The sequence below is a fragment of the Chiloscyllium punctatum genome, chromosome 37 (assembly GCF_047496795.1).
Source record: "Chiloscyllium punctatum isolate Juve2018m chromosome 37, sChiPun1.3, whole genome shotgun sequence".
NCBI classification, from domain to species: domain Eukaryota; kingdom Metazoa; phylum Chordata; class Chondrichthyes; order Orectolobiformes; family Hemiscylliidae; genus Chiloscyllium; species Chiloscyllium punctatum.
The window spans coordinates 38834330-38850521 of record NC_092775.1 but is presented as its reverse complement, the minus strand read 5'-3'; the positions used below and the strand labels follow the sequence as shown (position 1 = coordinate 38850521).

General features: G+C 38.2%; 1 protein-coding gene across 1 annotated transcript in view; it reads right to left on the bottom strand.

The window, feature by feature from the left end:
* Positions 1-2659: 2659 nt before the first annotated feature.
* The window catches only part of LOC140462778 (NSFL1 cofactor p47-like), a 20990-nt gene continuing 7457 nt past the window's right edge, over positions 2660-16192 (bottom strand). Inside the window, 5 exon segments of the mRNA XM_072556046.1 lie at positions 2660-3286; positions 5359-5523; positions 10470-10607; positions 13800-13909; positions 14941-15059. Of these exon segments, the coding sequence (XP_072412147.1) occupies positions 3124-3286; positions 5359-5523; positions 10470-10607; positions 13800-13909; positions 14941-15059 (695 nt within the window). The 3' untranslated portion in view covers positions 2660-3123.

Genomic DNA, 16192 nt, shown 5'->3' with positions numbered 1-16192 from the left:
CCTGTCTCCCCAGAGCATTTCAGAAAACGTCTCTCGGACACCCACACCAACTGACCCCACCTCCCTATGGCCGAACACTAACTCTCCCCTCCCACTCTCCCAAGGACATGCAGGTCCTGGGCCTCCTTCATCGCCACATCCTAACCCCCTGGAGGAAGAACACACCTTCCACCTTGGGACCTTCGAACCCCACAGCCTCAATATGGACTTCACCAGTTTCCTCATTCCTTCTTGACCCACCTTATCCCAGCTCCAACCTTCCAACTCGACACCGCCCTCATGACCTATCCATCTTCCTTCCCACCCTCCTGTCTGACCTATCACCATTATTCCCACCTCAGTCTCCTAGCCTCCTTCCTGATTAAGGGCTCTTGCTCGAAAGGTTGATTCGCCTGCTCCTTGGATACTGCCTGACCCCCTCCTCTGCTTTTCCAGCACCCCATTCTGGACTCTCGCTAAATTCCTATCTGTCTTGGCAAATAAATGACAAGTGAGATCAGCTACTCAGATCAATTAGTGACAATAAACTGAGTACATTGTTAGGTGTAGAACTGGACGAACTCTGAACATACTTTTGTTGCTTTTCCGATAATTGCGAATACATGGTGGGCTCAAATCAGGGTCAAAGGTGAATAATGGTAAATATTGTAAATTTGATCTCTGCTTCATTAGCTTTGGGGAATTAAATACTACTTTATGCAACACTATCCCTCAGACTAAGTAAATTGAACAAAATCCATAAAATACAAGTGTAGTTGAGGTAGAGTAGCAGCAGGTTCAACAGGGTTTAATAATGTTAACATTTAGAAACCTGACAAGCATTACCAAACATTTCACCAAACTTCAGCTTTGCTACCAAGAGAACTTAAAGCTGTCAAATTGTCTGTCAAGTCTATCCACAAAAGGAATGATTAAATCTATTCAAATACTTCTAAAAATGTAAAGTGGTTTGGGATTTCTTGATTAAAAAAACTATATATAGTGCCTGATTTTAAGGATAACATTCAGGGTTTTGTAACAAAACTTGGACACATCTATAAGCTTTCCTAACTCCAGAATGCAGTAAGAACTGGAGTTTCAGCTTTGGATGCAACTGGGAAACTTGGGCATAAATTCCATTTGCAATTAAACTCTATCCTCAAGCAAAATAGTTCAAGTTTTGCCCAAACACATTTACATATTCACAAACCCTTCCATGATTATGTGCAGTAAAAACAAAATGTTTCATATTATTTTCTTGTTATTTACAGCCATCCATTGATATACTCAAAATGTAACCAGCTGTTTTTTTCTTCTAAAACCACAGCTAAAAAATGAAGTTTTAACGCAGAAAAAGAATTATTTTTACACTGACCTCCAACTGTAACTTGATTTTGAACCACTCCAAATTCTTTTAAAAATACTGAATTCTTTTTCAATAGCTTCACTCCTCAATTTTAGTATTTTTACAGAAAAGATCTAAACAATCTTTAAAACATGAATACTCGTGCCCTTTGCCTTTGAGACCAGTTTTGAAGATCATCCTTAGAGAGCTAATAAATGGATGTTCAGTGGAAAATTTAACCTGGGGCTTTAACTCATTTGATGGGAAGGGCCCACTTACACAAAGACATAAATTAGCACTGAACACCACAAAAACTCAATGCTGAAGATTAAAATTCACCAGAATGTTATAATTTGGCCAATTTTTGCTATTTTGCACTGGTAACATTAGTATCTTTAACCCATTAAATTTGCCAAAATGAAACCGTACTGTTAAAATTTCTAATACCTCAGCGTCACTAATTCTTTGAGAATTAATTTAAAGTTCGAAAAAGATATAACTCCATTCTATGCAGTTCTGCTTTGTGATAGTCTGTAAGTATCTTGGATTTTGCTCTGCTGTTTAAAAAAACTGATGTAAATTAAGATTGTGATTTGCATCAAAATAAAAGGAAAACTCCTTTAGCCAGCACACACTGCTCAACACAACAGACCATAGTACATTGTTGTTTTTGTTCTCTCGTGACAGAAATGAACAGATGCAGCAAAGATTGCCATACATGCTTATGAGATCAAGGCACTTTTCAACAACAAAGCAATAACACCAAACTGTAGAACATGCAGACATGAAACACTCAACCTCCATAATCGCGGTTCTGTTAAAGAGGTTTAGGAAGTAGAAATAGATGCTTTGTCTCCAATTCTGTGCCCAATTTACAAAGTTTAAGATTATGAAGAGTTATGTGGTTATTACATGGATGTCACTGGCTAGAGAAAGGGCAAACAGTTGGAAAGAAAATTCTTTACAGTGCAATTAGAATAAAATTATTTGCACAAATCAACTCAAAAGTAATTTTTAAAGTAATCTTCAAAAAAGACAATGGTACTGAGGATCAAAAATAAAGTGGGGTTACACATAAGAAAAAAAAAAATCATTTCAAGGCCCAATGAAACAAATAGCCTGTTTCTGCAGAATGAAGTAATTACAGGTGGAAGAGAAAAGGGGCAAGCTCACTATTACTGTTGATAAACTTTTAGGAATTTTGGTAAATGACAGGATTTGCTTCATCTCAAACTTTGATCCACAATATGCTTAGAAAAACCTCTTTTTGCGAACCGTTCCATCCTACCGTAAGCAAAGTCATTATCCAGGCTAAAAATAAAACTCACAATAACGTTCTGCTCAGATTATTCATTTGATGCAATAATGTACAAAATGAACAATGCTGGATACATGACCCATTTCACAACATATAATGTTTTAAATTTGAAAAAAATGTTAGAATGCAATTTTTAGTCAAGTTGCAACCCTATCTCCAATACAACAGCAGTCACAGGAAAGTAGATGTTAGTAGGATCGCACCAACTTATATTTGTGGATTTGAACTTTTAATGTATAATGTTTTCACTTAAAAATTGAAAAAATGTTACAAATCAAAATACACAATTAAGGTTTATATCACAAAGTCACGCTTAAAGCTGTGTAACTGAATGCTCACATGTTATTACTTCAATAACCCTAAGGGTAAACAGTTTCATTTAAAAGCATTTTTTCCAATTTATCACAACCAGTGAGTTAAACTAACAAAGTCCGAACAGTTCAAATACTCCACAAACATGAGGTTTGATGGAGAAGTGCATTCATTTCAGCCTCTGTACTATTACAGCATTCAGCAAATTGGCATCTTTCAGGGTCTCATTCTCATTTGTCAGCTCTTTGCTAGGGAAGGTTGTCATCAGCACAAAAGGAGTATATGCCAAAGCCGGACGGGCATCAATTATGAAATGTCGAATATCCTGAACACTGTGGACAAAGAAAAACAAGATTATTTTTCCCTAATTACAAAAAAACCCTCAAGTTTTCTATACAGACTGAGCTACTGTGAATTTCTAAAGAAAGGACACCAACACAATCAATCTGTTCTTGATAATAATGTTATATTGTGTATAAATTCAAGTTTTGATCTAAATCAAGCACTTGATTTGCTGACTTGATGGCTGAATGAAGTTAATCCAATGAGTGACTGAAGTATTTAGACAAAAATCAGTGTTTATTCTAAGCTTGTTGACCTTAATGAGAGTGATAAAAAGTTTACTTCACAACCCAGCTAAACAGAGAGTGAAAGAAATTAAAAGAAATTCAGATCAGGTTGTTTTCCAGTGACTATTGCTGGAAAAGTGAAGATGTATGGTTTTTGGATGAGGATGCTGTGATGGAGTTGAGTCCAAATAACATTGTAGCATGGCTGAATATCATACATATGCTCAATATCTAAGGCACAAGACAGAAATGTCAACTGGGGAGATATTGGAAAACAAATCAGTTGTAAGCATACAATCCAAGCTAACTCTCCAACACACTGCTTAGCACACTGCAAGTGTGCGAAGTTGATCAAGATAATATATTTTTGGTTGAGGTAAAATTGATAGGCTACTCAAAAAGTTTAAATGCTGAAACTTACATTGTATTACTTGAACGTACTACTTTCAGTGCCCTAGCCATTTGGCTTTTCTCAGATAACATTCTTAATACAACCGTTGCTCACCAATTACCTCATTAAAATTGAGAGATGTTGGTGGACTAAATTGACTGTCATGAAAGGGTTTCAAAACAAGTTAGCTTTACATAGCTCCAATAATGCAATTAAATATTTAAAGGGCTGCACAAAAGCATAAGAAAATATGGCACCAAGCCTCAATGAGATGAGATATCAGAGCAGATGACCAAACAGTTGGTTAAAGAAGCTGGTTTTAAGGAATGTTTCAAAGGAGGTAAATGGAGTGGAGAAACAAATAAGGTTAAGGACTGAAATTTCAGAGGATTGAACACAGGTGACCACACCTTTGGTTGCCAATCATGAAGGAGTGAGATTCTGAATGTGAGGTGCACAGATAGGAGAGGATTGTAGGACTGGAGATTAGTGGGCCAATACATGGAAGGATTTAAAAACTAAAAGTGATATTTAAGTTAGGATTTTAAAAGTAAAACCAATGCTTTAACAAAGTTCCATAATAGTACAAACTGTCAAGTTTAGAAACCCAGTTATTCCTAGTTCTTTCATTAGAAATGAAAGATGAAAACAAACTCTCTGGAGAATACTTTGTATAACATTTTACAATTAGATTCAGACAAATACCCTTTCAATTCCCAAATAATATTGACAAAAAAGGGAATGGGCAGTTACTGAGTGTCCAGTTCCAATAACAGGGCAAATAATTATTTAATTCTGTTCTGAAGAAGGGTCACTACACAAAATGTTAACTCTGCTGTTTCTCCAGCGATTTCTACTTCTGTATCAACGAATTATGATGCTTTTCTGAAGTTTGAAAAATGCTTGGACTGAGCCACTCGTCAAAGTGGTCCCAGATACAATTTTCTTCCCAGGCTGTACCATTTAGCTCAGCAACTCAGATGACATTAGGAGTACGAGAAGTGATCTTAGCACTCAAACAACACATGTTGTAATGTGTTCGGAATGGGCATCAGTTCACAGAATGATCAAATCATATCCATGATCAAATAATGCAATCCTCATGCTGAGGTGCACACTTACATAATGTGCCTAGAATAAAGTGCTTTTGGGAAAATGGTATATTGAACTTCAGTAAGAGTCAGTTTTTTTGAGAGAAAGGCAAGACAGGAATGACATTTTCTCTCCTTTGCTGATATCATTAAAAGAATTTCTGTGGAATTGGGAAGTCAGGTCAGTGTAAATATTTTTGACACATGCACAGTATAATGCAATAGCAATTGCAGGGACATGGGACTGTCAGAATCCATTTCATACACCGGCTGCGTTATGACAATTAGTAATGTTAACTTCCTTTTGAAAATAGGAATAAGTTGGAAAATGATTCTTGTTGCTATTATCTTACCTATGCGTGTGATTGAACTTCTGAACAAGACGCCCTCCATCTGCAAGCCGTATCTGGATACTAGTGGTCGGTTGTAATTCATTTACATGAACAGATGAACTTGCCTTTGCTTCATTTTCTGCTTGTTGTGCTGGAGAAGTTGTAGTGACTAACTGAGGTGTGGCACTGTGGACAAAAAACAAAAATAGGTTGGTTTGCCTAAATTGTACTCAAAGTCTTTTAACAGTTATAACAAAGTTAGTAAATAGAAAAGGCAGAAGTCAATGGAATTGACAATAATCAGCTGTAAATGAATGTGGTATAAAATAGTTAATGCAATAGTTAATCCACATCCCATCGAGATCGATTATTCGATTCTGAAGTGACTGAGGCACAAGTGAAGTAACCAATCTATGGACAATCTCTATATTCAATCACAGAGAAGGGCCGGGGGCAAATTCAAAAGATTAATTACAAAAGAAGTTTAGATCAACTGATTTCTCCACTATCTTGAAATTGGATAAATGTAAAGAAATTATATACATTTGAAACTAGGTAGCATAGAAAAAATTAAATCAAAGGTAATAATTCAAGTCATTTGACAACTGCAGGTCAAAAAGAAACAAATACAAGCTTGTAAAAAACAATGTACAATTTATGAGGAAGCATTCCTTACATATAGTTTAAGTAATTACTGGAATGATCTGTAGGCAGTGTACTGGAGGCAAACACTCCAATCATTTAACAGCAAGCTAGATTCCAAAACTACTCCTCTTTGGGTTGGAATGCAGGTGCAGACAGAACAGAACAGAACTGAAAAAGATTAAATTCCAACAGAGACAACTCCAATGGCTTCCTTATCTGCAGTTGTAGACCAGAGACTTCTAGAACACAGATAAGTGGATCTCACAAACAAAAAAGTCTATTCTCTCCTACTGTGGTTCTCACTACTACTCCCGCAGCTGGATCCTGAGGCTGTGACAACTCATTAGATAGTATACCATTAATGTTTTACATTCAATCCTCCCTGCTAATTGGCTTTAGTTTTGCATAAGATGACAGTGTTGTAACTATGACAGAATAGATAATTTCTTAAACCAGACACTAATGCAGGAAAATGTCCAATGGGGAAAAGCGGGCAAGTAGTAAGAGTGTGAAGAGATGACATAGAACAGGAATATGTTTCAAAATACATGAAGTGAGCATAATGGAAGGGATACTATTAACACAAATGCTGCAACTGGAATCCAAAGACTCTCCAAAGGAAGATCAGCTGTTATTGCTGGAGCCGTTTTACTGAGTTAACAATGCAGACACAGATTGACTGCACTTCCTATAGATCTGTGTGGAAACACTGTGTTTGGGCAGGAAGTGATAAAGAGAGGAAAGCAAAGGCATCAATTTGATGTGTCAAAAATAGATGAAAACAAATAGCTGGCAGACCAGCATGGGAGCTTTAGAAGGGATGATAAGAAGCTTAGCAGAGATCTTGGAGAAGATTTAAAGAGGATAAATGAAAAGTAGAGAGATTCAGGGAAGAAGCTCTAGATTAAGAAACAGTTCAAGGCTTTACAACTGACATTGGGATAAAAGCAGTAGTCCAGAATAACAATGGAATGTTCCAAAAAGGATACAATCCCAGAGGAAATTGCAAAAAGAGAGTAGAGGGTGTGGATAAATTAAGTGAATATTATGAAAACAATGGTTAAAATAATTGAGGGATAACAAACCAATGTAGGTCTGAGTCTGTAGATAAAATGAAGCAGCAAAGCAGGGGCTGGGGTTTTGTATTTAAAGACGAGAGGACAGTAAATCAGAGCACTCAAATAGTTATGTCTTCAGGAGACAAATTTGTAATAATGTAGAGCTGGAGGTAAAGGCAGAAGTGGGTAATGATACAGAAAAGCAACTGGTATTGGTGAGGAAAAAATATAGGTTTCAGAGTATGGCTCATGTTTGAACAAGACTGTAACTCATAAGCAGTAAGAGGTTCAGGTTGAAAACATAGTCAGGATAAGGAGTTTGGAAACTGTAAGAACCAAGACAGGGAATATGGTTTGTGAGGAGACAAAATGCTGACTTTGGTTTTCCCAATAACAAGTTGATCAAAGTCGCGACTAGTCCAGCCTAAAAACTGAGTAAGTTCTTGTAATCAGAAACTTGCTTTCAAGGGTGGGGATGAAAAAATAAGACGGATACCTGTACTAACTTCTGAAAGTATTTTTGTGAATATTTCTCAAATCATAATTAGTTCTAAATTTACCTACACTTATACAAAGTTGGCTGTACAGAACACCAAACAAACTGCAAAAACAGTTTTACAAGTAATAAAGTACTGCAGATTGTCAGTGCCTTTTGTACACAAGCTATTCCACTAATAAAAGTTAAACTGGAGAAAAACTTAAAATGCCTGACACTGGGAAGTTAGGAACAGGAATAGGCCAGTCAGCCCCTTGAATCAAGAGGGTGATGCTGGAAAAGCACAGCAGGTCAGGCAGCATCAGAGAAGCAGGAGAATCAACAATGAAAGACTCGTGCCCCAAGGAAACACCGATTCTCCTGCTCCTCGGATGCAGCCTGACCTGCTGTGCTCAACTCTGAGCTCCAGCATCTGCAGTCTTCACTTTCTCCTAGTTGAATTAAGCTCCTGGAGCCTGTTCCACCATTCAATGAGATCATGGCTGATATGGCCTACCTTCACATACATACCTTTGGCTCATATCCCTTAATACCTTTGCTGATCAAAAACAACTCATTTAAAATTAGCAACTGATCCTGCGCCCACTGCTATTTGTGGAAGAATTCCAGACATCCATCATCTTTTACGTATAGGAGGTTCTTCCTAACATCACTCCTGAGCAGTCTGACCTTTACTCTCAGGTTCTGCCCCCCGGTTCCAGAATCCCCAACCAGTGGAAATAGTTTATGTACTCTGCTTTTTCTTGTTAACATCTTGAAAGCTTTGATTAGATCACCCCTTTACCGTCAAAATTCTGGGGAAAACTTTTCCTCACAACTTTAACCCTAAAGTCCAGGGATTATTCTTGTAAACTTACAGTGTAAAGCTACCTCTCAAAGTCAAATATATCCATCCTGTAGTGTGGTGCCAAGATGTGCTCTAATGACCCCGTGGTGCCAAATAGGGACACCTTAGACTAAATAGATCTTTTACCTCTGACTAATTTGTATTTTTACAAAAAATGAAATAATGATGCAAACACGCAAAGCCGCACAGTCCCTGAACGCAGCTGAGAAATTGGTTTTGGAGAAGTTTTGGATTATATTCATTACAATATGAAAATTGCTACTACAACATGCTTTAAGTACCAATCAAATGGGTTTGTAACGTTCCCTTTAAGCTGTACAGTTGTGAAAAGGCATAGCAATCAGGAACTTTGCACTCAGGATGAAAAGAGCCACACACAAGAAACACTTCAAGATCTGCACATACAGAGCCTCAGATCAGTCGTAAAGCTTTGTACAATGCAACAAGTTGGTTGTGCAGAGTAAACAGGTTTTAGGCAACAATGTTTCCTACACAAAGATATTATTCTTCTAGTCAAATATAGGTACGTTCTCATTGCACTTTGACCAATTGATGGAAAGCAGGATGTGCTGACGTTGCAGCAGACTTTACAATTCTCAAAGATGGTACAATGGCACTACAGTCATGTTAAATATTATACTGTAGATTTTCATTACTCACCGAATCATTGTGGTTACATTTCCAAAATGGTGCAAGGCATTACACGTAAAATTTGCAACCTGGAGCTCTTTTCACCAGTCTTTCATTTTAATTAATCTATGCTTTTTATACACCAAGGAATGAATAGTTTTACATTGTTCCTTTACTTGTTCTCTTATTTCTGAACTAGTTATTCCTGGTTCGCTAATGACAGTAACTCTGTTATATGGCACATATCTGGAGTGTGACAAAACATCTTCCACTTTCCTGGTTCCAATAATACTCAGGAAGATTAATATCATCCAGGACAATGTAGCCCACTTATTTAGCACCCCATCCACCACTTTCAACATCCACACTCTCCACCACTGACAAACAATGGTGGCAATGTGTAGATCTACAAAATGCACTGCAGCAACTCAGCAAGACCTCTCTCACAGTATCTGCCAAACAGACAGCCTCTACAACCTAGAAGAACAAGGGCAGCAAACACACGGGAGCACCACCTCTAAGCCGCTGCATACTGAAACTGGAATTACAATAGCTGCTTCTACTGTCACTGGAACTTCATTCCCAACAGCAGTGTAGGTTTACCAGGTGGATTGAAGCAGATCACCACAAGAATAAAATAAAGAAAATCACTTGTATCTTTTCCATGACACTCAATACATTGATGAATGTTTGTCAGAAGCCTACAAACCATAGACAGCCTACAAAAAGTCAATACATCTGCCTCTCCTCAGAAAGCATCAATTGCATGGCTTGCCAACAGAGAAAGTAGTGAATAACTCTAACTTCATCCCACCACCCCTAGACTTATCAGTAAGTTCTAGAAGTACTGGCTTTCGCTCCCTGCTCTTAAAAGGTCTGGTCTTTGCAGGTTTAATTGTTGAGAGTTTCATTTGGCATTTCTCACCTTCAAAGGTTTGTACAATTAATGCGTAATTTTCAATTACTCTTGTTATCCTGCGACATTTTCCTTCATTAAAAGATGATGTGGTCTTATTGCAAACAGCAGCATCAGGGTGACATTTGTTAGGCTGATCCATGACAAAGCTGTCATACATTTGAAAGTTGAAAGCAAATTGATTACACAACTAACTGAATTCAATCAAATGGTGATGTATCAATTCTCACTTTCTCTATAACATCAATCAATGCAGCTTATTTTAAATTTTGAGTAACTCATTGCAATGAATTCTCAGTAGTTTCAACTCAACTATTTAGCTAAATCAGAATAACTTTCACCTCAATTTGACAAATTCCCAAAAAGAACACTGAACTAATATATCTGGAATCCAATAACATTTACCTTCCCCAAATACTGCTGCTTTGCATATGCTAACCACAGCAATGTATGGTGAACTGAATTGAAATGAGGTCCTACAGAGTATACAAACAGTTCAAATTATTGCCAAAAAGAACTTGTGCAAGTTTCTGCATTTACCTCCCTAACTTCTGTCCTTCTCCACCAAATGCCTTAAATGCAGCCTTTGATTTTACAAACTCTTGATCTCTGTGGTCTTCCATGTCCAGGTTTACCTGCCCACCTCGGGCCAATCGTCGCAGTTCCAGTGGAATCTCACTGCAAATAGTAGAATGAAGGACACTCAATATACAATTAAAAGCAACACTAGCAACGGAAAAGTACTATTTTACTTAATATTTTATATGAAATATAGCAAATTAATTTCTGCAAAGAAATTTAGAATTGGCCTGAATAAGCCATCTTCTGTTCCTCAAGAATTCAAATCAGCTGCACTACAACATTACTAAAAAATCAGGTTAGAATTCTCAATGTTAAATGTGAGGTTGGTATAAAGTACAACTAACATGCATTCACTTGGGTAAAATAATATGTCCAAAAAATACATGATAACTAGTACAGCTAATACCCCAAGAGGCCATTGTGTACACTTTGTTCATGAGTAGTTTTGTTAGAATGAGTGTTAGTTTTGGCGGACCAAGTTTTAGTTTTTGCAGTCAGTTTATTCACAACAGTCTCTCAAACATTACAGAATACATTATATCAACATTAAAATTAAGGTCCCACAATCCAACTGATGGTAATGAGAATCTTAAGTCTTGGAATTAACTGAGAGGGGTTGGAGTCATTTGTGAAACGATGTGCAACAGACAGACAGAACAATATTACAGTTTTTAGAAGTAGGCCTTCATTTATTTTTTTTTAAATTACAGATGACAGTGGTTAGCACTGTTGCTTCACAGCACCAGGGCCCTAGGTTTGATTCCACCCTCAGGTGACTGTGTGGAGTTTGCATGTTCTCCCAGTGTCTGCATGGGTTTCCTCTGGGTGCTCCAATTTCCTCCCAGTCTAAAGATGTGCAGGTTAGGTGGATTGGTCATGCTAAATTGTCTAGTGTCCAGGAGTACATAGGCTAGGTGGGTTAGCCATGGGAAATGCGGTGTTACAGGGTTAGTGTAAGGGTGAGTCTAGGTGGGATGTTCTTTGGAGGGGCAGTGTGGACTCTGTGCCAAGTGACCTGTGTCCAATCTGTAGGAATGACATGATTCTATGAAAAGAATTACAGTTTTTTTCTAGACTGACAGACTAGTAATAACTTGTATCGAAAGTACTGTAAAAGACAAGGTTATCTCGCCATTGTCTTAACACGCCATAGGGCTACACTCTCATTGTGTTGGCATCGCTCTGCATCACAAATTGGCCACCCAGCCAACTAAGCTAACTGACGTGACACAGAACTGTTGAAGCAGTGTTCTCTATCTAGACCAGGAGATGCTGAAGACTTTATTCACAAGCTGCTTTAAAATATTAATACCCAAGAAAGTTGTGCATATCACAAATCAAAATAAACGCGATTACTAAAAAGTGAATAGAAAAATCTTGCCAGTTTTTTTTTACTTTTAAAATATTTTCTCTCTACAGGAGAATCATTAAGAACCAGACATGACAGACTACTGCACTATTCTGAAAAGGAAAAGAAAAAGAAACAGCATTTTTCATACACTTCGTTGAAAAAAAATTCAAAAGTTTAGATTTGAGAGATTATCTAAATTAGACTGTACTTGACTATAGAAGATTAAGGGTTGTGTTGATTGAGCTTTTTAGGATTTTGATAGGAATTTCAAGTGTAGAGAGAAATATTTCTACTGGTGAAAGAGTCTCGGAGAAGGGGACACAACCTTACAAAATCAGATGGCCTCCTTTAGAGACCACAATTTCCCTTCCCACGTGGTTGAACATGCCCTCCAACGCATCTCATCCACATGCCTCCCCTGCCCTCAAATCCCACCTGTCCAACCGTAACAAGGACAGAAGCCCCCACCCGGCGCTCACTTTCACCCTACCAACCTTCATAAAAACCACATTATCTGACGACATTTCCACCACCTCCAAACGGACCCCACCACCAGGGATATATTTTCCTCCCCACCTATTTCCGCTTTCCGCGAAGTCCGTTCCCTCCGTGACAGCTGGTCAGGTCCACACGCCCCAACAACCTACCCTCCCCTGCCACCGCAGAAATTACAAAACCTGCGCCCACACCTCCTCCCTCACCTCCATCCAAGGCCCCAAAGAAGCCTTCCACATCCAAAGTTTCACCTGCACATCCACCAATATCATTTATTGTATCCGCTGCTCCCAATGCGGTTTCCGCTCCGTTGGGAAGACTGGACACCTCCTAGCAGAGTGCTTTAGGGAACATCTCCGGGACACCTGCACTAATCAACCACACCGCCCTGTGGCCCAACATTTCAACTCCCTCCCATTCTGCTGAGGACATGCAAGTCCTGGGACTCCTCCACTGCCGCTCCCTCACCACCCGATACCTGGAGGAAGAACGCCTCACCTTCTGCCTCAGAACACTTCAACCCCAGGGCAATAATGTGGATTTCACCAACTTCCTCATTTCCCCCTCCCCCCACCACCTCGCTCCAGCTCCAGCTCAGCACCATCCTCCAGACCTGTCCTACCTGCCTATCTTCCTTCCCACCTATCCACTCCACCCTGCTATCACCTCCATCCACCTGTTGTACTCTACGCTACTTTCTCCCCACCCCCACGCATTTATCTCTCCACTCTGCAGGCAGCCTGCCTCTATTCCTGATGATGGGCTTTTGCCCGAAATGTCAATTTTCCTGCTCCTCAGATGCTGCCTGACCTGCTGTGCTTTTCCAACACCACTCTAATCTAGACTTTTACAAAATCAGAGCCAATCCATACTGGGGAGAAATTAGGAAACACTTCTGTACACACAAAAAAAATTGTCAAAGTTTGGAACTCAATCTCACAGAAAGCAGCAGATACTGGTTCAATTAAATAATTTTAAATTTTAGATTAACATTTATTTGTGAGAAAAAGATATGGTGCCAATGCTGGTGGATTGAGTCAAGGTATAGATCAACCTTATTCAATGGTAGAACAGGCTTGTGATTTTGAATGAGCCCCTCCTGTTCCTATGTTAACACAAATAGATTAGATTAATGAACACAGTTTTCAGTTAATGCCAGTGGCAACATAATGAGATGTAACCTCATTAGTTCATGCAGTGCCCCTTACAGACATATTTACAGAAAGTTGTACCTTTGTAACAAATTACCATGGTATTCATCACAACCTTTTCCACATGTTTAATGAATACATTGGTCAGATAAATACATTTGGTCTCATCACCAGAATTTATCAATAACAAAGTTTGTCTGCTTGCAAATATAGGTACACCAAGAGTAAAGTATACACAACTGGACAACAATGGAGCCATTCATAACCAAACTTGTGAAATATTTCACTTACCCTCGCCTAATAGCTTCCAGGAACTGGGCATTGGCAGGGTCAGTGTAATTTCTCAGCTCGCCATCATCAACACTAAAACCACTTTTCCAGAGTTTCAGTATAACATGAACCTGTTGAACAACATTCAGAATTAGCTGGAATCGAGTGCAGTACAATCTAAATCATTCAGTTATGACTAAGGAGTAAATTGATTCCTTTATTAACTGCCAGCATTTACAAATGTAAAAATTTCACATAATAGTTTCAAGGTTCTATAAGGATTACATCATCATCCTATACCCATAATGTCATGGCTTGAATCTCAGTAATAATCCTGATAATATTGGACTTAAATTGAACAATGAAAGCAATAACTGGAAATAAAACAAAGCAAGACTCCAAGTTTAACGTAGTGCTCACTTCAATATCAAACAATCATCACTCTAAAAGAATTGAATTCAATTTGTTGTTTTTTTCTTTTTACAGAGGTACAGTAATTGTATACTTATTAGACCAGATTGAAACTATGTTTTTAACGGAGAATATTTGGGTTATCCAAAAACGCATTAAACTACTCCTTTAGGGAAGGCCCTCCATACTTATCTAATCTGGTCTATATCGAACTCCAAGACAAACTATGTGATTGATATAAATGCCTTCAGGACAATAAGGAATGTGTAACAAATTCTGCCTTGTCACAGCTTGAGAGAATGAAGAGTATGTTACCTGCCAATTCTAAAATTGCAAAAAAAAGAACCCTTGGCTTAAAGCTGGCGAGGAATCTGCTCAGAGGCATTTTTACATAATTGGAATATGTTTTACACTGCTGCAGAATTAATCTATTATTGTGACATTAGGCAAAGAAATGGAGAATAATTTTGCAAATATTTGAACTGTTCAAAGAGTTTCAAAGGAAATTCACAGGGTAATCCACAGCCTAATTTGGTCATTATTAAAAAAAACACGCATGTTAGCAATTTAATGATTCATTTCTACTATTTCCACATATATCACAATTACTAAAACCACATTATATTCCTGACTTCTTTAAGCTGAAAACAATTACATTACTTCCATGAACTCACGAGAAACTTTTCCAACCCGATTATACATAAACTTAAAGTTATACTAAAGCCAGAATGCTGCATTTTTGAAAACTCACATCTTGTGCTGTCTCTGGTCTCCTTTCTCCTGTAACATATGCAGATTGTTCTCCTTCAGTTGCTCCTAAACGATATCCACCACCGCCAAATGGCTTTAAGAGAAAAAAAAGCTTCATAGCTTGATCAAATTAAAAAAAAACTTTATTTTAAACTTACTATGTGGTCTGTCAGATAGTGTTAAAGTCAAAAAACTTAAAATCACTAATCTACAACATCCATTCTAAAAATAATGTTAAGATTATCATCATCCACAATACTTCACTGAAAGTTAATATAGTAACAAGGCTGTGTTTATTGCCAACTCCAATTAAGTGTGCAGTGACTGCCTACAGCACACAGAAGTACAGCTTAGCAGTTTAAATTCCTGAGCATCTGCTCACTAAAATCAACAAACATTACGGAATGGCAGAACTGACTGATCTGTGAGTGTTTTATGAAATCTGCGGCACTAAAGCAGCCATGCAAGAGGTGCCTCCAAAATGCATTCGAAATCTGTTGCTCCAGAAACATGGACAGAAAGAACTCTTGGTGCCTCACTCATCACCGCACCCATTACCTAATAACTGTACAAGTAGAAAGCTATGCAGCAAAGAAATCTGCCATCAATGAGGTGAGGCAGGGGACAATTTGCAGCAACCAGGGATCAATTGGAAGAATCTGTCACCATGACATGATATCAACAATGCCATCTATACACGTGCAAGCAGCCAGAGGTCATCTTTAGCAACCACATTGACATTAGTAAAACACACGGCATATTAACAATATATTTGTTTCGTTGTGATTTAAGGTGATGTACGTAGAGAATTTACTGTGTTACCACCTAGAACAGCATTGTTTAACTCCAGTCTAGCAGTGTTGCACGTAGCAGTGGATACCATTATCTTCAGCAATATTGAGCCAATGTTGGGTGGGTTGAGAGATAGCAGTAGGAGGCTTGTGAGGAGCAAGAACACATGCATGGACCGGCTGGGTTGAATAGCTGTTATAAATATATTGTGGAGTGCTATGACTACTACTATATCTAATGAAAATATGTAAGGACAATGGTGATTGGGAACGAGTTACTGTGGAATATGATGCAGACAGCAGAGTTTTGGATGAATTGGAGATCTTAGGAGCGTAGCACCATTGAAAGTCTTTTTTTAAAAAAGGTAGTGAGGAAAACATTCAGAAAAGGCTGTATATCCAAACATGCTTCAAAAATGAATACCAGTTTAACTCTGCCTGGTAGCTTTTAATACCATACAT